Source organism: Eumetopias jubatus, unplaced genomic scaffold, assembly GCF_037043125.1.
Source record: "Eumetopias jubatus isolate StellerSeaLion01/CBP00866 unplaced genomic scaffold, mEumJub1_p1.0 scaffold_9, whole genome shotgun sequence".
NCBI lineage: Eukaryota > Metazoa > Chordata > Mammalia > Carnivora > Otariidae > Eumetopias > Eumetopias jubatus.
The window spans coordinates 22,776,667-22,800,974 of NW_028274815.1; the positions used below are offsets into that span (position 1 = coordinate 22,776,667).

The window sequence follows — 24,308 nt, forward strand, 5'->3', positions numbered from 1 at the left end:
GTTACAGATGAAGTTCTTGGTGTTGAAAGAGCCCGGGTTCCTTGCAGAGAGACATGAAGAATTGAAGAGGCACATTAGTAGTAGGTCCCAGTGTAGTGGGAAAGGCATGAGTCTTGGCAGTCAGACAAGGCCTGGGTTGGAATTCTGACTCTGCCATTGACTAGTTTTGTGACATTAGGCTAGTTATGTGAGTGCCCCGCATCTGTTATTCAGCCCCTCTTGCAGGCACTAGTTGCTCGGATATAGCAGTTAACACAAGATACACAAGGTGCTGCTCTCCTAGAAATCCAACAGGTAATTAAGGAATGGGGGATACTCAGGTGGGGGTTCTAACTCCAAAGGGACTGAAAGCAGCTCTCAACCAGGTGGAGATGAAGTTGGACCGGGAGAGGCAAAAGAAGGCAACATTTTAAGGAACTGTGGGGGAGTCTAGTAGCCTGGAGCGGCTGAGAAACACATACAGTTCCTGTGACTTTAATGCAGGTGATGGCGATTATTTAGTGAAACAAGTATGCAAAGACCTAACTCTGACCCAGAAGTAAGAGGCAGGGCTTGGGGCGTGAACCTGAGCGCTTTAAATTCTCTCTGCCAGGGAAGGGGACTCCAACCTCCAGCACAAAAGTAAAACGCCTAGCCTCTGAAGAACCCAAGACAGAGGGGGCGTCGGGACTGGAGGCTTATGCGGGGGGCGTGGCTTCAGGCAGCTACCGACGTCCTCTTCCGGAACAGGCCTGTGCCCCGGAAGCAGTTGTTTGCTGAGAGTCTTTCGTCCCGTTTAGGAGACTGCGTGGGTGTTGTCACCATGTTCCTGTCCGCGGTCACTTGTAAGTGGGGTTGGAGGCGGCGGCAGGGCCTGCGGCGAGGGCGGGAGGAAGGCGTCGGGACGGTGCGGGGCCGGGGGCGCGCGTCGGCCGGGAAGCTGCCGCTGCGACTCTCCAGGCCTTCTGGACTACAGCGTCCGGCATGCCTCGCGGCGCACGGCTTGGCGGGGCGAGTGGTGCTTGGGGTTCTGCGGCACTAGTTCTCCGTCCCGTTGCGGTCCGAGACGGGCAGTCGAGGCTGGTCAGCGGTAGCGGGGCGCTTTCCCCCGTCCTCCGTACGGATGTGGTAGCACAGTCCCTGCACGTCCTAACTGGGAAAAAAAACCCTCAGAATTTTTAGTCCACTCGTTTCGAACTCTGAAGATGAGGAAATGGCTTGAGAAGGGCAGTGACTTACCTAAGTCAGTACAGCTGGGCTGGGAAGGAAGTGTCTGGCTCCCCAAGGCCGCGCTCTTCCCTGCACCAGGCCAACTTCTAGGTTAGTTTCCCTCCTCAACCTGATGTGATGGTTGTTGGCGGTGCATAGGTTAACTTGTCAGACCAGTGGCTTGTTCCAGTGCAATTTTTGCACCTTAGAAGAGGAACATGTGGAGCAGATCTTAGATTTGAAAAGTAACCGGTCCAACTGAAAAGAGATTGTACAAAGCATTACATCCAGAATTGTGTTGGTCTTATTGGATCTTTGTCTTCTTTCTAGAATCCTAGCGGGATCCCCACAAGCTAGGGAGTAGTTACTTGAGCGACAACCCATGGCATACTTGGTCACTTACATATTTATTACAGACATTTATATGAACTTTGCATAAGAAAGATAACAAGTTGCTATTTTCTTTTCTCTTTCAACCTTTCTGCGAGAAAGTTGCCAAGAGCAAGTCAAAGTAAGTAAGGTTTTTCTTTTTTTTTTAACTTGTTTATGTTTGGTTTGTTTTTCCAGCCGCTGCCAATACATCCTTTTGTTAAACTAAGCATTTGGTCTCGATTTTCTGAAAGTTGGTTTGAGGATTACTTACTTGATGAATTGTTTTGGTTCTGTGAACTCTTTCAAAAAAATTTTCCCTCCTGCCCAACTGACCTATTTAAGTGAGTGTTCAAATAATTGAAGGAGCTCTTGCTGTCTTGCTCCTAAACAAACCATCAGGGTTCCCATGCTCTTTGGACTACCATCATATTTCTGTTTCCTCAGAGGGAGCACTGAGGGCCATTTGTCTGGAGTCCAGTACGGGAATCTGACTGAACAAGCTGTGATTTGATTGAACTACAGAGTCAGTTTTAATGAGTTTTGTAATCCTTTGCATTCATGGACTAAGCATTTTAAAAATAGCAGATTAAAGATTCCGTGCTGTACCAGAGAGACTATAAATACCAAACTGGCATCTCAAAATATATTTTGTAGACAATAACTGAAGTAAGATTTTCTGTGTTAAAAATAGGAAAATTCTTTTCTAGAAAAAAAAAAGGAACATTCTAAAGCAGCCGTTGCTTAAAACCCAAGACACATCACAGATCATAAAACTATGTTTTTTGGATTAAAGTTAATGAAAAACATGTAAGTTAGTGTTTTTCTCTCAGATAGCTTTTATTCATACTGCTTTTGCCACAGTCCAGTTATTTATGTTAGAATTCCCCGCCTCCAGGTTCTATAGGAATCTCCCATGCCTTTGGTTTCTTTAGAGGTAATCCCTGCCTCTCATGTTCTTTGTATCTTTCTTGTGACATCTGTCAAATATGTCTTGCCTTATAGACCTTGTATACACAACTCACCTTCCATACTAAACTGTTGGTTCCTGGAGAGGGGAGGGGCAGCCTTACAGAGCTTTGCATTTCCCATAGTGCATTCCACAGAGTAAGCACTTAATATGTATTTGTTGAATCTTTTTAAATGAATGTTGTCTTTCTTAAATAACATATTTGTGCTGCTTATGTATGAGGCACTGTGCTGGACATTGAAAGGGAGGCAAAGATGTGTAATGTATTTGTAGATGCTACAAATTCTTTTTGGAATTAGATGAGAAATAAAATAGCATGGTCTACATAGGGAAGCCAGGCACATGAAAAAGTAACAGTATAAGGTATTAAAGGGTCTAGTGAGGCAAAACATGAACTTTGTTTTGAATGACTATAAGTTAATCGAATATGAAGGGGAGCAGGGTTGTCTCTTCTGATTGTACTCCTATTGCACATCCTGGAAGATAGGGTTCTTTTGAGATAGCCATCTTTACGATTTCCTGACTGGCCAGCTAGGGTTGCCAGTACTTTTGTATTTTCCCCCTTCCTGACTTCTGCTCCTTCTAAGTGGTGGGTGTCTGAGTCTGTTCCCACATGTAGTTTGATTTTGTTGATTGGTTAGTTGATTACCAAGGCACTCTATAATCAAACAGACCTTGGGAATCAGAGCCATTGAAATTGTGGTTTATGGAAAATGTGGGCTTAGTCTTAGAACTGAACCTTCTTAGGGCTAAGTGATATCTGACAACTAATACTACCGTACAGAGTTTTCAAAATGTGCCATCCTCCCATGACTGATTTTACTCTATTTCCTCAGCTTGTAATAGTTTATTTTTAAATCTTAGAACCATTCTGGTGAAAATGCTGAGCCAAGCTGGGACAGGTTACTCCTTCAACACTAAGAGAAGCCGACTACGGGAGAAACTGACTCTCTTGCATTATGATCCCATTGGTAAGATTCAGAGAAATTACTCCACAATACAAGTGCTTTCAAGGCCTGTTGCCCTTTCCAGACTGACGCTCAACATGTCTGGGCAGTTTTGTGGTCCCTTTGACTCTGTAGCATTCAGTCAGCCAGTGAGTATTGAATGTTTACTATAGTGCCAGTTACTGCCCCAGGTGTTGGGATACACCAGGACACAGTCAGGCTCAGTCTCTGCAATCTTGGTACTTACAGTCCAGTTTGGAAGGGAGAGAAAGAAAGAAAAAATGATGTTCTGCTCATTGCTTTGAGAGACACAAGCAGGATGCTGAGATATAGCATAAAGGTGGGGAAAGGCAGATTCCACCTTTATCCTATCCTTTAGGTAGGATAGATCTGGGAAAGAACCAGCCCTATAAAGAGAACAGGTGATACTGTTCAGGAAACAGAAAGAATAGAGTGTCTTTAGATGGGGAGAGAATATTCTCCTGGGATCGTCTAACAGTGGCAAGCAGTTAGGTCCAGATTTGAATGAAAGGAGTATGGTATCTATATATTAGTGCAGAAATAATATAACTATATATTATTTACATTTTGTACCCTCTGCTAAAATGCCATAATGGTAACTTTAAATGGTCTCAGTAGAGGGGCGCCTCAGTGACTCAGTCAGTTAAACGTCTGCCTTCAGCTCAGGTCATGATCCCAAGGTCCTGGGATCGAGTTCCACTTCGGGCTCCCTGCTCCGCGGGGAGCCTGCTTCTCCCTCTGCCTGCCACTTGCCTTGCTTGTGCTGTCTCTCTTGCTAGCTCTCTCTCTGTGTCAAATAAATAAATGAAAATCTTAAAAAAAAAGGTCTCAGTAGATAGAAGTATTTGTCCAAAAGAGGTAAGTGTTCCCAAGGCCAGATTGCCTGCTTACAAACAAAAGACAGCAGCTGATAGCTATTGGTAGAAGCCTAATTTTGTTTTTGGATTTCATGAGCAGATTTATATAAAGTAAACTAGCAAACAAATTATTTATTTTAAAACTTTAGGCCATTTGTTTCATTTTTGTGCCCTTGATTCTGAACAGCCTCTTGATAATTGCTTCTTAATAAGAACTGGAGCTTCTGGGTTGGTGACAGTGTAGTGACTGTGGGAGAGTGACCTGCTGGGAGAGGGCGTAGAGGCTGTGCGCCCCTTCCCCATACCTGCCCTATGCGTCACTTCCATCTGGCTGCTCCTCAGTTACTAGTAGCTGGTATCAGGAGTTTTCTTCTTTTTTGTGTGTGTGTTATGTTATTTTTAAGTATATAGACTATCGGTCACATCTACAGAGCATGTTACCTACTGCTCTGGCTGCCAGTCTCTTGTCTGTCTCCTAAGCAATGGTGAGGCGGATACCCTTTCCACGGGGAAGAGAAATGATGGTTTGTTGCCTTTGCCAATAACAAAAATGTTGGAGAGCCAGTGGCAAAGCTCTTGTATTGGCATCTTTCATGTGAACTACATCAGAAGAACCAGGGTGTCTATCTCTGTCTGTGATCACACCAGTTCTTCCCAGGTTAGCACCTCCGGTCGCCATACACAGATTACCAGTGTCTAACTTGATGACATCGGTCTGAATGGTGTCCTTCACCTCAATGAGGGGGTCAGGACGGCGGCCGGCGTGAGCATCATGGGTCACCAGGTGAGGGATTCCTTTTGTCCCCACAAAGATCTTCGTTTCGCATAGCTTCTACGTGGCCTCCGCAGGTGTACTGTGCTGAACAGCAGTGCGACCCTTGGTGTCATAGATCAGACGGAAATTCTCCCCAGTCTTGTCAGTGCTGATGACATCCATAAAAGCAGCAGGGTAGGTTATATCAGTTCGGACCTTGCCATCAGTCTTACTAAAACGCTGCAGACAGATCTTCTTGACTTCGTCTCCTGTTAGGGCATGCTTAAGTCTGTTCCTTAGGAAAGTGATGAGAGGGAGACATTCTCTCAGCTTATGGGGACCAGTAGATGGGCGAGGAGCAAACACACCAGTCGGTTTATCCAGCATCCAGTGCTTTGGAGCCGTCACATGCTTCAGATGCTTCTTGGGACCACGAGCCATGGCTGCGCTGGGAACGAAAAGAGCACAGTTGAGTTGAATTGTAAGACACCCAACTGGTGATCAGAATTGAATTGGTACCGGAATCCTATTTCCCAAAATTAATCCATTATATAATGAAATACAGATACCTAACCTCATAATTAGCTTTTTTATTAACTAAGAATAAGGACTCATAGACTCTTATCTCTGGCCATGATGGTATAATAGGAACCGAATCTCCCTTCTCCCTGGAAACAACAAAAGGACAGTGTGGGCAATAAAAGTGACCCTGAAAGAAAGACAAACTAGTGTTTGTGAATAATTAGACAAAATGGGAAATTCTGTCTTGTTTGCTTACCTACACAAGCCTTGTATCTTCAGATGTTATGAGCACAAGCACCTGTGCTCTCCAGGCAGTCTCTTTATAGATGAGGAATCTGATGCCAAGGATCTTAGTCAGGGACACACCGCTGAAATGTGTTACAAAGATTTGAACTCAAGACTGTCAGACTCCGGTGCCCGGGCCCTAAACCACTCTATGTAGGGACCTAGTAATGAGAGGATTCACAGGAGGCTAAAACCTACCTACCAGTGCATGACTTCTGGGCAGGCTATTAGTGCAAATCCTGGCTAACAGCTACATTCAGAGCTGCCTTCAGAGCTGGTACAGAAGGTCTCACAACCACTGTTGAACCATTCATTATGCTGCATTCATCAATGGCTAAGAAAAATAATATCACCTTCAAAAAAAAAAAAAGTCTGTACCAGTGTGAGGAGGCATATTAAAATGGCTCTAAGAAGCCCAGTTATAAAATTGGATAGTTTCCATTCTTTTTTTTTTTTTTAAGATTTTATTTATTTATTTGACAGAGACGGCGAGAGAGGGAACACAAGCAGGGGGAGTGGGAGAGGGAGAAGCGGGCCTCCCCCCAAGGAGGGAGCCCGATGTGGGACTCGATCCCAGGACCCCGGGATCATGACCGGAGCCGAAGGCAGACGCTTAACGACTGAGCCACCCAGGCACCCGGATAGTTTCCATTCTTTAACAAGAATAAAATTCCCTGCTGTTTTTATGGTGTTAAAATTTCTGGTCATTCTTTATCATAATATAAAAGGAATTCTAGGTTTGTACCTGATGATTGGGAGTCTGAATTTCAGGATGATACCTCATATGGTAGAAAAATTATTAGAATGATAGGGTATGTGTCAGTCCTTTTGGGTTTCTATAACCAAATACCAGAGACTAGGTGGCTTATAAACAACAAATTTATTTCTGAGTTCTGGGGCCTGGGAAGTCCTAAGACCAAGGTGCCAGCATGGTGCCAGTTGCTTTCTCGGGAAGGCCCTCCTGGGTCGTAGCCTGTGCCTTCTTGTGTCCTCACACAGTGGAAGGGCAAGCAAGCTTGTGGGGTCTTTTGTAATGCATTAATCCCGTTCATGAACACACCCTCATGACCAAGGCACCTCCCAGAGGCCCCACCTCTAATACCATTGTGTTTGGGGGTTAGGATTTCAACATATGAATTTGGGGCAGGGCGGGCACAAATTTTCAAACCATAGCAATATGATACTGAGTTGGTGTGATACTTTTCTCCCTCTGATTTCTTTGTATCAGCTGGTGAAAACTCAAAGTGATGAATTTTAAAGTAATTGTTTTTCTAGCATTTAGCTCCTTTAGAGTTTATTTTTAGGAACTTGTACAACATTAATGTTACTTGAATGACTTTTTATCTTTTCAGTATGAAAATGTATCACGATTTTCATCCTTAGTATAGAAGTGTTAGGAACTTATTATTTGTCAGATTGATTTTAAGTTTTGAGATTGGGAAAGAACACAACCATGAACAATTCTGATCCTAATTGAAAGTGGGAGAGAAGACTCATATATAAATTTCAAACAGACTGCTAGAACTTTTCTGATAAGGAATGGTCTAAGCCTTGACAGCACAACTTTGTCTTTCCTGAAGAAGAGAATGTTCTGGGATAGTGGACTCTCTGGCTTTCTGCCCACCTACTGAATGCCCCGCAGACTAGCATGATGATAGTCGCCATGGGGCCTGCCCCATTGCTCAAGGTACCAAATAGCTTGGCAGTCCTCCCAGCAGATGTTACTGCAGTGAGTAAATGATTAGTTTAAGGGTAATGTTTTGTTAGTCTGCTTTTAAAGGAAATCAGGTAAGGACACAGAAAAGCTCCCAATTTATTTGAGCATTCATAGTAAACTCTGGCTAGAACCAGCCTCTGTCTTTTCAAACTCCTTTTCCTCATAAAGAACTAGATGCTAATTTCCAAGGAGGAAGGATTAAAGGCTGAGGCGTAAGCTTATTAAACTTTGCTAAATGTATGAAGGCTTATAAAGAAAATGAAAACTTGTCAGTTTTGATTCCTTGGATGACTAAACAAGACAATATAGACTTTAATTGAAGCAGAATAGACTTAGGTTAGATGTAAGGAAAGAACTTGACAGATTCATTCTTGTATGAATTAGGCAGCAAATATTTTGACAGAAAATTAATTTATGTTTATGATTATGGATAGCAGTATGTCATTTCAACTCAACTGTATATCCAGCAACAACCCTGTGAGGGAGATGGAGTTACCCCCCTCCTAGGGAAGCAAACTGAAGGAAGAACATTTTGAGAAATTTGCCCAAGGACTCACAGCAGATATAAATGGTAGAGCCAGGGTTTAAACCCAATCTTTTCAACTTCAGGCTCCCTATTTTTTCTATGACTTGGGAGCCAAATTAATCTTCCTATTATTACTGTTTTTTTAATTGGGGAGTACTATAAGGCATTATAGGAACCATGAAAACCTTACTCCCTGGCATCTGGTCTCTGATCTTTCATCCAGGCAATTAGTACTTTTTTAAAGATTTTATTTTTATTTATTTAGAGAGAGTACATGTGGGTGCGCGCGCATGTGCACACACGCACATTAGTTGGGGGAGTGGTAGAGGGGAAGGGATAGGGAGAGAGAATCTTGAATGGACTCTGGGCTGAGCACGGAGCCCAAAGCGGGGCTCGATCTCTGACCCTGAGATCATGACCTGAGCTGAAACCCAAGAGCTGAATGCCCAACTGACAGAGCCACCCAGGCGCCCCAGGCAATTAGTACTTTTGGTTTTGTTTCAGAGAGCTGTACTGTTAACGTTATTTTCAATAATGAAATTTTGGTTATAATTTTCATTCTATTACCATACTAGAAAATCCATTATTTGGGTATTAAGCTATCTCTGGAAAGTACACGATTTGATGTGTATTTACTCCTCTAGCCAGATGGCCTTTTCTTCCTTGGTCTGCTCAGTTCTTGTTGCTTTTTTCTCTGGAGTCCAGCTCTCAGTCTGGTCTTGCTCATCTCCTGCAAGAATGTTCATTAACTAACTGGGTGAAGGCATTGAGTGTTTTCCATGTTATGTTCCTAGTTTTGTTTTTTGATTTGGATATTTCATATTGGGGGAGAAATAACCTTGTGGGGTACCAAAGATGCCACTGATCAGCTGGTGAGCCTACCCTTGATTACCTTCCCATTTTCTCTAGGTTTATCTGGCCTCGGAGATCGAGGAACTGAGTTTGCCAATCTGTTCCATTCCCATGTCAGAGGAATAGTAAAAGGAGAGAAAGGAGAGTGCTTATGGTCTGATACGTATTTTTATTTAAAAACGGTAATGAAACTTTTAGTTTTCTGCTACAACCCATTTTTCTCTTACAGTGAAAGCAAAAGTCCTCTTTGTGGAACAGAAGAAAATACGTTCCCTCTAAACAATGGACTGAAAACGAATTTGATTTATAAATGAGAATGCTGAGGGTGGGATACTGATTCAGAAATTCTGCAGCGTGTAATAAAAGAAGAGGAAATGGCACGGAATCACTGCCTCCTGTGATTTGAAGGCCATTGTGAAGAAAAACAATGTACTGAAAGAAAGTTCTTCATATTAGGACATATATCATTGCATCACATTTATTTATCTTTCTGGATATTTTTATAGCCCTTAATAAAAAATATTAAAATAGCCTGTGCTATTGTCTCTTGGTGATGTTTTCCCCCACTCTTTGAAATAAAAAACAACTACATTACTGAAGAATAACCATTGTTCGTATAAAAGAAAGTTTCCATAATGAAACTTGTGCAAGACTTTCCAATCTGCTCCTCTTTGTACCTCATAGGAAAGGCAGAGTCACTCTATAGAGTGATCTTGAAAAAACTCCCATGAAATAACAGAGAGGGTAATGGTGAACAGGAATAAGGGGGCCAGCCTTGTAACACAAAAGAAACTGTGAGAACTTCTGTTTTGTGCTTATATAATTAGGAAAAATGCCATTGGTCCATATTCTCAAACTCCGGTCACTGAGTAGATACTGAAGCAGTATCTAGGAGTTTCTAGGAATGCTTTGGACTCCCTTTATCTTCTAGATTTCCTTTTTTTTTTTTTAAAGAAGAGCTATAGTGTATTTCCATAGAGCCACGGCTAGGGCTTTTGGGGCATGGTCCCACACAGCCAACCAGTGGAAATTCCACTAATCCCTAATGTTCAGGTGAGGTAAGACTGCCTTACCCAGATCCAGATACTTTCTCACTCAAGCTATTTCCTACAGATTTTCAGAAATACTCAGTTTTCTCCTTATCACATTTCTGACAATGTAAGAAGGATCAGCTTTTATTTTGAGTTCTGCTGGTTCATATCCTACACCGTTTAAAGCATTTATATAGAATGATGGTGTGCCTACCATGGCCTCAAGAAGGATGAAACCAATGTTTCAAGGTAACATTGGTGTTACCAAGGTGTTCCCTCTCCATGGCCCAGTCTGTCTATGGAGGACATGCAAGCATAGCTTTCTGAAGTTGGAATTAGATGTAGACAGTTGTTGAGTTTCGGGGGCTTGTGGCATTAGAGTCGATCAGCTATTTTCTGGCATCTGTTGTTAAAGCTTTGGTTCAAAGCAGTAATAGGTGAGATCTTGGCTATTTTTCGGTTGAAACTATGCATAGTGGTTTTGGGTTACAAGAAAAATCCTTCACCTGGTCCCAGCTAAGCCTGCTATAAAGGGTCTGTGACATAAATGAGTCGCCATTGAAAAAAGCAAAACAACAACTTAAAATCTGGCTTAACAAATGTCTATTCAGCACATGAGCTGAATGTGGCCCACAGGTGGTGTTTACATTTTTCAAAAATCAATTGCTGATACTTAAACATTGAAAAAATTTCAATAAACATCCAAACTTCTGGCTTTTCTCACAAAACAGAAGCTTTGACAACACCAGCACCAAATATCAACTGTCTCTCTTAGGAACAGCTTGAACAGTCCAATTCATGTGACCCTTCCCTTATTTAACATTCTCTGCTCGGACTCTAGACATTGTTGTCCACAAGCCCTGCCCTGTGGTGGACGTACGGCATTCAGGATCTGTTGGCAAGTGAGTTTGCTGGTTCCTCATCGTGGTAATGTTTGTACAGGTCCTGGTCATGGCATCCTTAATTTTGGGTGGCTCTTGTAAATACATGAAAAGTGAAGAAATCATTATTATAAAAGAGTAAAGGCTGAGGATGACTTCACAAATGAACATATTTGCAAAGAAAGAAGAGGCTATTTGATAGTAAGCTGCTAGCTAAGAGAGGCCACCTCCCTCCCCCAAGTACATTTATTTTAGGGTTAGTAGCAATCAAAACAGATCAAGTGGCAGGTCTTTTTTGTATGGATAAGAAGACTGTGTTCCTGCAGCCCGGACACTGACCGCCGCGATGAAATTGGATCTCTTGAGCATTTCTTCCAAGGACAGACTTGGGTAGTAAGCCAGGTAGAAGGCCAAAGCCCCCACAAAACTGTCACCAGCGCCCTGTAATTGAAAGCACAGTTGTGGAGATAAGCATGTAATCACCTGGTGCCCAGAGTGTATGTTAGAAATATTTAAGTACACCTTTTATTTTAGAAGAATTTTAGATTTACATAAAAAGTAAAAGGATAGTACACACAGGTTTCCATATACCCCACATCCAGTTCTGGTAATGTCTGGTAACCTCTGGTAATGAATGAAACAGTGATATTAATTGAACTCCATACTTTATTCGGATTTCACTAGTTTTGCTTAATGTCCTTTTTTTCTGTCCCAGGATCTCCTCCAGGATTCCTTATTACATTTAGTTGTCATGTCTCCTTAGACTCCTGGGGGCTGTGACAATTTCTTGGACATTCTTTGTTTTTGATGACCTTGATAGTTTTGAGGGCTGGTCAGATATTTTGTAGACTGTGCCTCAGTTGGGATCTCTTTTCCTCATAGACTGTGGTTGTGGTTTTGGGAAGTGAAGTGTCATTCTCTCATCATATATATCAAGGGTACATCCTGTCAACAGGACTTGCCACTGATAATGTTAATCTCAATTACTCAGCTAAGGCAGTCTTTGCCAGGTTTTTCCACTGTAAAGTTACTTTCCTCCCTCTTCATACTCTACTCTTTGGAAGCAAGTCACTCAGTGTAGTCCACACTTAAGGGGTGGGGCAGAGTATTATTTGGAATTCTCCGTGGGAAATTTGTCTCCCCCGCCCCCTCATTTATTCAGTCACCTAATTATATCTGAAGGAACTCATGGGTTTTTGAAATTTTTTTAATTTATTCTTTGGGCTATAATGCAGTACTACATTATTTCATTGCTCAAATCCTTCCAGCTTTGGCCATAGGGAGCTCTTTCAGTTGGCTCCTGTATCCCTTTGACATACCCCCATTGTTTTGTTTGTTGAGTGCTTTACTTTCTGGGATATTACAAGATGCTCCGGGTTCATCTTGTATATTCTCTGCTTTAGTCCTGGAATTAACTGTTTCTCCATTAAAATGGATGCAGAATGTGGTGAGAGTTATCCAGATATTGTTTTCAAACTAACTATAGGGACACAACAGTTTCTTTCCCTTTTCTCTGAAGCTCCAAATGTCTGAGTGGGTAAAGTACATATATGGATCCATAGAAATAGAAAACACCAAAGAAAGTCTGTTGACTTCCGTCTCAGGTGGGGTAACACATGTGTTCACCTAACAAAAATCATTCTGGTATTTAATAGCTTTCAGATTCATTTTCCAGTTTTTCCCAGTTTGTTGTTCCTTACACCCAAGGATTTCATAACAAATCTTGAGGCTATACTTCAGGCTTCATGAAGAGCCTTGCCATGCAAGATTGTTCCAGTTGCAACTGAAGTATTTAAGGAGCTATATGCCCAGGACAGTGATGGGTGCTAGCAAAGGGGAGAATCCATTGTGGATTCAACGCTAAGTAGTATGGCAGAGTTTATAAATGCTGTTGGATCCTCAGAGTTTGAAGGCAGCCTCCCTGAAGAAGGGAGTTCTTATAGATGAGGCAGATTATAGAGAAGGAAGGCCTCAAGGAACAAAGACACAGGAGGAGGAAGGAACAGAGTGAGCTCATGAGACAGTGAATGGCTTTAAGGAGAATGACATTTCCCCTTGTTTACACAGATAAAGCAGTCAGTATTACACTTGCCAAGGAGTCATAGTAACGCAGGTGTGAATTCAACACTTTCCTTCCTCCCATAAATGTCTTCTAAGTGCCCAAAATGTGTCAGGCACCATGCTAGATGCTTTGCAATTGTTTATATCAGTCTTTCCTGACGGAAACAATGGAGAAAGAGAGACAGGGCTCTTGCCCTCCATTAGTTTACAGCAGAGCAATGCAACAGTGCTAATATTTGGTTTTCTTATTTACAAGGAATGGGGGCAGTATTTTTTCCTTTATGTATCTTTTATGTTATTGCTTAAGCTTACTATAAGCTTATATTTTTCCAAAAAAAAAACCAATAAAAATATTTCATGAATAGTTAAGTCATGTTTCTGTACCTCTCTCACCTTTAACTTGTGGCCTGACCAGTGCAAAGGCACAGGGCTGAGGGGAAACATTCTAGCATCACTGCCAGAAATCAGTTTTATATATTCCTGTTGGCTAGTGGGGTATTTAGCTGCAGACAAGATTTTTAAGAAAGTATAAAAAGCATTGTACTTATATCTGAAAGACTATTGAAATTGCTTCCCATTATAGCCAGAGCCAGGGAAACAGTGTTTGGTGGAACTGTGTGTGCTGGAAGCATTATTTAGGCAACAGTGATTTTCACAACTTGATTTCCTTTTATTCTTAGTGCTATACACTGTGTTCGTAGAGACTGCAAAGGTGCAGAAAAAAAGAAATTCAAGAAAATAAAGACAAAACATATTTCTCATGAACTTAGATGCAAAAACCTTAAAAAGATTTAGTAAACTCTGTGTGTGTGTGTGTGTGTGTGTGTGTGTGTGTGTGTGCGCGCGTGCGCGCACGTGCATCTCATTCCTGATAGGGTTTGTCCCAGGAATGTAAGATTAGTTTAACTTTAAAACTAATTACAATTAGGGGCGCCTGGGTGGCTCAGTCATTAAGTGTCTGCCTTCGGCTCAGGTCATGATCCCAGAGTCCTGGGATTGGGCCCTGCATCAGGCTCCCTGCTCTGCAGGAAGCCTGCTTCTCCCTCTCCCACTCCTGCTGCTTCTGTTCCCTCTCTCACTGTCTCTCTCTGTCAAATAAATAAAATCTTAAAAAAAAACTAATTACATTTAAAACTAACTAACATTAAAAAAATCGGGCGCCTGGGTGGCTTAGTCGTTAAGCGTCTGCCTTCGGCTCAGGTCGTGATCCCAGGGTCCTGGGATCGAGCCCTACATCGGGCTCCCTGCTCGGCGGGAGGCCTGCTTCTCCCTCTCCCACTCCCCCTGCTTGTGTTCCCTCTCTCGCTGTCTCTCTCTGTTAAAAAATAAAAAATCTTTAAAAAAAAAATAATTTAGTTCACTAAATTGAAAAACCTTATGATAATTTTAGTAGAAGCAGAAAAAGCATTTGAAAAAATTCTACATCCATTTATAATAAAAATTCAGCAAACTTGAAATAGAAGGTATAACTTGATCTTCTTGATAAAGAGCATTTATTAAAAATCCACAGTTAGCATCATACTTAATGAGAAAGATTGAATGATTTTTCCCTTGATACTGGAAACAAATCAAGGATGTCTGTACTCATTACTTCTATTTGACATCATACTGGATTGCTGGCCAGTGCAATAAGAAAAGAAAAAAAAAAGGCAAGCAAAAAGGAATAAGTAAAACTCTTTCTTAGCTGATGGCATAAAAAAATCCTAAGAAATCCAGCAAAAAAGCTACTAGAAATAGTAGATTTAGCAAGGTCACAGGACACAAAGTCAATATAAAAAAATCAATTGTATTTGTGTATAGTAGCAATGAACAGTAAAAAAATTATCAAAACATACACTATATTAGCATAAAAATATGAAGTATTTAGGGTTAAATGAATGTGCAATATGAATGAATATGTGCAAGATTTATACACTCTTACTATGGAAAGTAAAAGAGATTAATGAAAACAAATAAATGGTGAAATAAACCTTTTTCATGAATTGGGAAACTCAATATTGTTAACATGTAAATTCTTCCTAAACTGATGTATAGATTCAGTGTAATTCCAATAAAAAATCCCAGTTAGAAATTTTTAGAAATGGGTAAACTGATTTCTAAAATTTACATGGAAATACAAAGGACCTAGAATAGATAAAACAATTTTGAAAAAGAACAAAGTTGGAGGATGTAAACTGATTTCAAGACTTACCATAAGATATAGTAATCAGACAGTGAGATATTGATGGAAAGATAGACACTGTAGATCACTTCAACAGAAAGAGTCTGCGAATAGACCAGCAACTTACTTTTAACAAGGTAATTCAGTGGAGGGAAGGATAGCTTTTTCAACAAATGATGAAGAAATGGATATCTATATGGAAAAACATGATACTTCACACCATACACAAAAATTAACTCCAAATGGGCCATAGACCCAAATATAAGGGTTAAAACAACAAAACACCTAGAAGAAAATAGAGGAGAAAATCTTTGTAACCCTGTGTTAGGCAGATTTCTTCAAATGCACAAAATACTTAAAAAAACTGATAAATTTGACTTTATCAAAATTTAAAACTTTTGTCCTTTAAAAGAATGCCAAAAGACAAGCCATGAACCGGGAGAAAATATTTGTAAAACATATATCTGATGGGGCACCTGGGTGGCTCATTTGGTTAAGTGTCTGATTTTGGTTCAGGTCATGATCTCAGAGTTCTGGGATTGAGCCCTGTGTCAGGCTCCATGCTCAGCAGGAAGTCTGCTTGTCTTCTGCCCTCTCCCTCTACCCGCCCCCTGCTCATTCTCTCTCTCTCTCTCTCAAATAAATAATTAGTAAAATCTTAAACCCATATATCTGATAAAGCATTCTTAATATTTCAATAGTGCAACCCCAAAAGACAAAAACCCCATTAAAAATAGGCAAAAGATTTGGACAGAGACTTCATCAAAGAAGACAGACAATGGCAAATAAGTATATAAAAAGATGCTCAACACCATTAAACATAAGGTAAGTGCAGATTAAAAACACACTGAGATAATCCTACATACCCATTAGGAAGGCTAAATTAAACAGGTTGAAAATACTGACTTTTGTTCCAGTGGAATAATTGAAATTCTTATCTGTTGTGGGACTGCAAAATGATACAGACACTTTGGAAAATAGTTTTGGCAGTTCCTTACATTATTCAGCAAACACTTATCATATAGCTTAGCAGTTCTCCTCTTAGGTATTAATGTAAGAGGAATGGAAACATATGCACATAAAGATTTACATGAATGTTTATAGGAGCTTTATAATCGCTCCAAGTTGGAAACGATCCAGATGTCCTTGAATGGATGAATGTGGTACATCCATAGAGTGGAACACTACTTAGCAACAGAAAGGAACAAATTGCTTATACAACATGGATGAATCTCAAAAGCATTATCTTAAGTGAAAGAAGCCAGACACAAAAGACTACATACTATCTTGTATGATTTCATTTATATGAAATTCTAGAAAAGTCAAAAGTGTATCAACAAAAAACAGACCAGGGGCTGGAGAATATCAACTCCACAGGGGCTGCACAGGGAACTTTCTGGAGTGATAGAAAGTTCTGTAATTATGATATCATAATCAGAGTTAAATTACTCTACGTTTGTCAAAACTCATTGAATCATACACTTAAAATGGGTGAAATAAAGCTGATTTTTATATAGGCAGGGGTGGGGGGCACTGAGTCATGCAGGAGTGTAATGTAAGTTTTGAAAACTTTGGGAATATTTAAGTGCCCTCAGCTTATTGCTGATTAAAGTGTATGGTTGGGATAATTACTATGGGCCAGGGTTAATTAAGTGTTATGATTGGCATATAGGAGCCTATCAGGCCTTGTATTGTGAGCCCTAATTCCACCTCTGTTCTTCTACTATAGATGTTTCTCTTCTAGCAGTGGGGCTTTGAAGTCAGATTTGTATTTGAATCTTGGCTTTGCCACTTACTAGCTCTGTGACATTGGGAAAACTAATGTAAATTCTCTGTGAGTTTTCTCATAAATAATGAAACGATTAACATCTCATAGGGCTTTTGTGAATCTGTCATTCCTTGCTTCTCAGTTTTCTTACCCAAATTCAGTTCACAGAACTCATGTTGCTACTTTAACTTAACCTTCCACCTTACTCCCCTATTCATTCCATCGCCCTGCCCTTCCCCCACCCCACTTTGTGCTGCCACGCCCCCCTTTCTGTGTCCAGTCATGAAGTATGATCATGCCACTCTTCTTTACCTTCTCATGTCTTCCTGCAAAACCCCTTTCCTTTCTTTAGAAGGGCACTTGTGTCTTCTCAGGGCATCTCATTTTGCCACAGCTACTTAAAAACACTTTGATAACCTATGTGTTCAACCAAAAATCCCATAAAAAGTTCAGTTTTCTATTTCCTGTCTGCCTTTGTAAATAGTGGGCTGTAGGTTAAATGTTCAAGTCCACATAAAAAAGAAATCTGCATGCAATGAGGCTGACCCATCCGCAAATGCAGAAGTGATGTATAGAAGGGATGGATAAGAGGGCGCCTGGGTGGCTCAGTCGGTTAAGCGACTGCCTTCGGCTCAGGTCATGATCCTGGAGTCCCGGGATTGAGTCCCGCATCAGGCTCCCTGCTCAGCGGGGAGTCTGCTTCTCCCTCTGACCCTCTTCCCTCTTGTGCTATCTCTCATTCTCTCTCTCTCAAATAAATAAATAAAGTCTTTAAAAAAAAAAAGAAGGGATGGATAAGAGATAAGTTGTTAACAATCACTTGAAAATTTATTATGAATCCACGAGTCTGGGGTGCCTGGGTGGTGCAGTCAGTTAAGCATCTGACTCTTGGTTTTGGCTCAGGTCGTGATCTTGGGGTTGTGAGATCGAGCCCCAAGTCAGGTTCTGTGCTCAGTGTGGAGTCTACTTGGGACTCTCTCACCCTCCGCCCCTCTCCCACCCCTGAATAAATAAATCTTTAAAAAAAAATGAACTCACAAGTCTATACTGATTTTAAATAGATAAATGAAAAAATAATGTAGAAGGGAAAACTCTTCTTAAAGTAGAATGCCAATTAGTAAATACAGAAGTTTGAAAAATCACTTGTAGCCATCATAGTAATAACTGATTCAGGCAAGAATCATCAGTGGATGCTTTTAAAACTGCTGGATAGGGCGCCTGGGTGGCTCAGTTGGTTAAGTGACTGCCTTCAGCTCAGGTCATGATCCTGGAGTCCCGGGATCGAGCCCCGCATTGGGTTCCCTGCTCAGCAGGGAGTCTGCTTCTCCCTCTGACCCTCTTCCCTCTCGTGCTTTCTATCTCTCACTCAAATAAATAAATAAAATCTTAAAAAAAAACTGCTGGATAAAGGTTTGAGGAGGATACAATATTTACAAGTTTGAAAGTATCTCCATAGAGATGGCCTATTCATAACAGATAAACGGTCTAGTGGAGAAACCTGGGGGACACCACCTTGACCAAGTGAGCAACATACCAATAATGAGACAAACTGCCATCGCATGCTCCCCAATGTGGGGCCTTCACAAGGACATAATGTCACTTATGTGGTATTCCTGCCTAAAACACGTTACCTAACTCAGATCATGGGGAAGCACTGGACAAACCTAAATGGAGAAAAATTCTATGAAAGAGTGAAGTTGTGATTTTCAAAAAAATATCAATATCATGAAAGACAAGGCTGAGGACCTGTTTCCTATTAAAGGAGCTAAAAGAGCATGACAATTAAATGCCATAGAAACTCTTGGACGGCCTTCTGGACCAAAAAAATTATAAAAAACACTTTTGAGACATTATTGGACTGTGCATAAAAGATTACTTCAGTGTTAAATTTCCTGAATTTGATAATTATATTGTAGTTTTGTTATGTCCTTGTTCTCAGGCGCTCTCTCCCGAAGTAGTAAGAGGTGAAGAGTCATGATGTCTGCACTTACTACTCTCAAATGACTCATCCAAAAAAAAAGTATATTTATGTACTTTGAGAGGCAGCAGTAAAACAAATGTGGCAAAATGCTAATCACTGGTGAAACTCTGCAGGGTATACAGGCCTATAACAACTTGTCTGTCAGTTTTACATAGGTAAGCAAACATTTTAAAGTTTTTAATACAAGTTGATTTTCAAAACTTCTTTAGTAAAATTTCATCAGTCACTTTGTGAATTTACAAAGGAGCCAATTTCAGCCTCTGAATAATTTTCCTTTCTCTTAATTCAATTAAGAGGACATCGACTCCAAGCCGGGGTGAACTGAACTGAGAGATGCTCCTTCCTGCATTGAGAATCCCTGTCTCGTCATCTCATCCAGACAGTTTCCCTTTCAGCGAAGGACTAGGCAGTGACATCCACCTGCAGGTCGAGGGGACTGGGAGGAACTTTCTGGCCATGACAGTGACTGCAGAAAAACTGAGGTCTGAGATGTTAGAGGCAGCACCGTGGTCATAGCATCCGGTGCCTCATGCCAGGACCACAACTGGGCTGTTGTTTCAACCAAGAACCAAGAACCTCGACTGAGGTGACAGCCATATGTTGAAGTCTTATGAGAGGTCAGAAATCTTGTCCAGTTCTTTCCTTGACTCCTCAGAGTTACACAACCCTTATACAATACGTGCTCATATACAATATATGCTCAGTCAAGGACTGCCGATGGGCCACTTCTCAGCTGCCCTGGTCTCAGGTGGGGTGGTGGTGGTGGTGGGTGTTGCATGTTCTTCTTTACAAAGAGGGCGGCCGTTGGGCCTCTGACTCCCAAAACACAGAGAAGTAGGAAAGCCCTTGGAGGACAGGGGCCATCGACTCAGAACCATGAAGACCAGCAAAGGCTACCTTGAAAATCACATTATATCCCATGATGGAAAAGCTCTTTGAAATTTAAGCATGAAAGGTGTGGACAAGTAAGTACTACTTAACCTTCACAGAGGAGTGGAAGGGTAAGGAAGGGAGCGAACATTTATTGTTTGCTCTGCATCAGGAAGCAGCAAAGCTGGGTGCTTACATACACACCCAAGACATTTCTTCTTTACAACCACAGCCCCCTGACCCCTGAACCCTTCTGGGGACCGAATCTGAGAGACATGAAATGATTCATCCGGGGTCACATGGCTGGTAAGTGGCAGTTTGCATCCAGACCCAACTGATTTCCATGTTCTGTTCACATTACACCACAGAGCGACTGTTTGTGGGAAGCAGGGAGAGAGGGGAGAAGGAAGGAAATCACCAAGTTAAGAAGCAGCTTTCTCCCTTCTACCTCCTACTCCTTTGTCCTTCCCTCAGGACACCATACTGGTGGCTGTGTTTTGTCAGGACTACAGTCTGGGACAATCTGAAAACTCTTTGAGGGCAGAGGCCCTATCTCTGTCCCTTCTGTCTCTCCCACTGCCTCACCCAGTGCTTTGAGTTGACCTGCCCCGTTGGACCTAGTTCCATTGTGTTCTCTTCCAAGGTGGCCAGAGGACTCGCTGAACTACATGTGACTTTCTTTTGTGTCAGTGAAAATGGAGGTTAGGTTGCCACAGCCCAGAGTTACTTGAGATTCATTCTCATTGTTGAATCTATTTATATCACAAGGCTTTCAAGTGCCAATAAATTCTTCGGCTGTTGATTCACATCTTCAGTATAACTATTTTTATACGTTGGTATGCTTTTTTTTAATGGAAAGTGCTTTAAAAGTGGAAGCTGCATTGTATCACTTTGATTTTCCTGTAAGGAAAGTACTTTCCAATCAATCATTCTTGGAATAATGGAACACTTCTCATTGATACAACATGATGGTTTTAACCTTTTACTGAAAATTATTTCTGTGCCAGAAGGGGTGATGGCATAATTCATCTTTCTTCCATAAAAATACCCAGGTGGTTACTATTCGCTGCCTTTGCACAGTGATATCCTCTTAAGGAAGAGCCGCTCTTACAGGATGGATGGGGCCTTCACGCTCCTGGGTTTGGAGAAGTCCTGGTCTGTGGCACCCACAGAGGCGAGTGGCCCATGAGTGGGGTGAAAGGACAGCAAAACATGCCCAGCCTACCTGAGCCCTCCAGGGGGGTGGGCAGGGGGAGGCGCCCAGGCGCTCTGCAGGGCTGGTGGGGTACGGAGCACCTGCGAGGTGGGAACTCCTGAGGGCAGCACCCTAGAGTTGGGGTGTGGGGTTGGCGTGGGCAGCTTCTGCCTCAGAGCCTGAGGCATTCTTGCCCTCGGGAGGTTGTTACCCATTTCCCTTCTCCTCCCCTTTGGGCCCCTCTCTCTGTCCGACTGTCCCACTCCCTCATTTGCCAGCCCACTTCCAGTCTCTCAGGGCTCCGCTCTCTTGACGAGAAACGGGCACGCACTGATAAACCTCATGGAGCTGGTGCCATCCCAGCAGAGCACGCCCACATGTTGATGCAAGTCCAAGTGGGCTACGTTAACTCTTTTGTCCGAGGTCCTGCACAGTCAGGCTCCTGGCTGGGTGCTGTGCCTACTGTGGCCTTGATTTCACAAGACCCCGTGGAGAGGTGGGTGTGGTTGGGGCCCTGGTGTATGGTGACTCAAGGTGGCACTGTACCACGGTGCCCAGGTGAGGGGGGCACTGTGGTCCACAGGCCATGCTCAGCTCATCACGCTGTGTGCCTGGCCAAAGGGGCACCTTCTTCTAATTTGCACTAAGTGCCCCAGAGGTTGGCAGCAACACTGGAGGGTCCTGATTCTAAAACTGAGGAACTAGGATTTGAGGAGGTTAAGTAACTTGCCCGAGGGAAGAATAAAGGTGGTAAAGGGCAGTCAGGAGTTGTACCAAGGTCATCTGTGTGGAAATCCCTGCAACAGAGCAGGTGGAGAAGATATTTTGGGAAAGAGAGATTGGGCTTTTGGCTACGGCTTGAATTTTCCTATTTCCCCGTGGGAAGGCTTAGGTTTTCTATAGCACTGAAGGATGACGGGGATGACAGAGTGAAGACGGTGAATGTCTAATGCTGTCCCTCTGTACGGGGACCCACTTTCCTCCGTGTGGTTGGGGCAGGAGTAGAGACGAGACGGTGACCTTGCGTTGCCCTTGTCAGGTGTGGGGGCGAGTGGGAGTGCAAAGAAAGCAAAGGTTTTAGGGAACACCACCTCCGACGAACAGCCAGTTAGTCTAACGTGGTTAAGGAAGGAGGGGAGGTCAGGAGGGAGTCTACAGGTCAGAAGGAAACAGAGGGAACTAAGGGCAGTGAGAAGTGAGGTAAGAGATGAGAGAGCTGGTTGTGCCCAGAGAGCAGGATGTGAGGTGTACTCCCATACAATGGAGGCCATGCAGGTATTAACCATTTCCGGGGAGTCTCATGGAAGTGGGAGGCTGGAGGGGAGGTGAAGAGTCACTGGAAATGAGGGCATCTGGGAACTATGAGACTCAGTGATGGTTCACCCTCGTGGCACTGAAGTCATCTGACAGGATGGCAGCAGTGGGGTGGAGAGAAAAATGGTGATGTCGATAAACAGAACAGTCAGGCAAGGAGGTCAAGGCATTATAAGTGAATTGCACGAGCCTCGGAGATACCGGAATCTCTACAGGAGGGTAGGTGAGGGATGGCTGGAGGCTGCAGCAAACGGGCTTTGGGATGAGAGCAGCTTTGACCTGCAAAGGCTTTCTGGAGAGTTAAGGATGTAAAGGAGCTTACGATGAGGAATAAGACAGCCGGGGCGTGGTGGCGGGGGTGGGGGGGCTGGGGCTTCAGTGGAATGTTCAGGAGGGAGAGAAGCACAGAGCAGCAAGGGACTCTCCTGGGTTCTGTGTCTCTGACTTTCCTCTGTCTCTATCATGGGCCCTTCCCCTTCTCCTGCACTAACAATACTGGCGTTCCCTTGGCCCACTGTCCTCATTCCCCGTAATTTCCAGGGGGGTCTCTACTGCTGTGCAGCTACAGTTTCAACTGCTATGAACACGAGGAGTCCCAAGTCAGTACCTTCAGCACACACTCTCCTCTGTCTTTGGATTCGTGTATCCAACTACCCATGAGTCTGCTCGACCAGGCTCATGTCCCCTGCCGGCAACTCTAACTTGGCATGCCCCAAATGAACGCGCACCTCTGCCTGAACACGGGGCCCCTTACCTTTCCCGCACTGGAAGTCTGGGGGTCTTCTGGATATTGCCCTCCCATAGAACGAATTATTCACCAGTTGCCAAGTTTAAATCCTAAATATTTCTCAAATCTGTCCTCTCATCTCCACCCCTCCTCCCAGCGCCCTACTTCATGCCCACATTACCTCTAGAGGACGGCATCAACTCCCTGACTAGTCTCCTTGCCTCCAGCCTGGCCCCTTCCAACCCAGCCCCCACACTGCTGTGAATCTGGCCACTTTGCCTCCATGCCTAAAGCCCTTTGAACACTTCTCATCTTCCTTAGGATACAATTTTAGCTCTTCAGCATGGCGCATGAGGCTCCCTAGCACACTTGCCTAGTTCCATCTCTCACCTCTTCCTATTCACCTGTGGAAACCTGGGTCTTCATTCACAGAAATATCTCGCTTGGACTCTTCCCTAGACTGACTCCTACTCATCTTCTAAGACTCCACTGAGGTATTAACTAGTCATCACATATTTACTGACTGGCACCACATTTAAAGCACAGTGTCTTCCCTGATCCCAGGAGTCTGGGGAGGTACCCTCGGGCATGCTCCTGCCCTCCTCCTTGGCCTTCATCCCTTCAGAGTAGAATGGCGCCAGGCTCACCACTGAAACACATGCTGACTAAATGGAGAACTGTCAGGAGGGTGGGTGCTGAGTGATCATGTGAGGAGCACACATTGTCCCGAGAATGCCCTGGAGCAGGCATGACAATGAGACAGACGTGTGAAAGTCCCAGTTTGCCAAATTCTAGTTGATAGAAAAGTGGATGTTAGAAGTTAGTTAGAAGGCATGATGGGTATTAAGTGTGGTTGGGGAAAAAACCCATGTGATGAAAATCCCCAAGGTAAGAACTTGTCAGGCGGCTAGAACAGATCCCAGACAATCTTGCAAGAATGATGTCATCACGAGGCTTCAGTTCTCAGGAATCCATCCCCACGCTGGATGACTCATCACCCGAACTGCTGACGGACCCTAACAGCTAAAACCCTTGCATTCTTCCTCGATGGCTTAACACATTCCATCTGACGAGTAGATACCACTTTCCTTTCTTTTCAAAACCTCTCCCTACACAAAGCTATTCAAAGCGCACACTGTGGACCCGAATTCCTCAGCCAGGCTTGTGGTTTTAGAGGCCAGGGAAAAGGCAGATGGGATGAAACATGACTAAATCCCAAATCAATGCACTATTTCTTCTCCAGAAAGAATATCACAAGGGGTTCAGGAAAGAGAGAGAGAACAATGTCAGCCTGCCAGGATCCCTGCCACC

The 24,308-nt window shown here is 43.0% G+C and overlaps 2 protein-coding genes and 1 pseudogene across 6 annotated transcripts in view; 1 reads left to right on the forward strand and 2 right to left on the reverse strand.

Annotated features, from left to right (window-relative positions):
• Nucleotides 1-679: 679 nt before the first annotated feature.
• Nucleotides 680-9,538, forward strand: MRPL33 (mitochondrial ribosomal protein L33). Its single transcript, XM_028099375.2, has 4 exons — nucleotides 680-824; nucleotides 1,681-1,699; nucleotides 3,392-3,498; nucleotides 9,238-9,538. The coding sequence occupies exons 1-4, from the start codon at nucleotides 680-682 to the stop codon at nucleotides 9,285-9,287; spliced, it is 321 nt and encodes a 106-aa protein (XP_027955176.1). The 3' UTR covers nucleotides 9,288-9,538.
• LOC148163508 (small ribosomal subunit protein eS4, X isoform-like) lies at nucleotides 2,373-5,547 on the reverse strand (annotated as a pseudogene).
• The window catches only part of RBKS (ribokinase), an 80,051-nt gene continuing 64,900 nt past the window's right edge, over nucleotides 9,158-24,308 (reverse strand). For 3 of the 5 annotated variants that reach the window (XM_028099372.2, XM_028099364.2, XM_088026376.1), the window contains one exon: nucleotides 9,158-11,361. In XM_028099372.2, the coding sequence (XP_027955173.1) occupies nucleotides 11,188-11,361 (174 nt within the window). In that variant the 3' untranslated portion in view covers nucleotides 9,158-11,187. The remainder of the gene's footprint in view (nucleotides 11,362-24,308) is intronic. The other 2 variants (XM_028099366.2, XR_015768909.1) reach the window with 2 other exon arrangements.

Bases quoted from the DNA above. Each gene is read 5' to 3' on its own strand.
- MRPL33 (XM_028099375.2), top strand. From the start codon at position 680: ATGCGGGGGGCGTGGCTTCAGGCAGCTACCGACGTCCTCTTCCGGAAC. The intron at 3,499-9,237 runs GTAAGATTCAGA...TTTCTCTTACAG, and splicing joins CTTGCATTATGATCCCATTG to TGAAAGCAAAAGTCCTCTTT.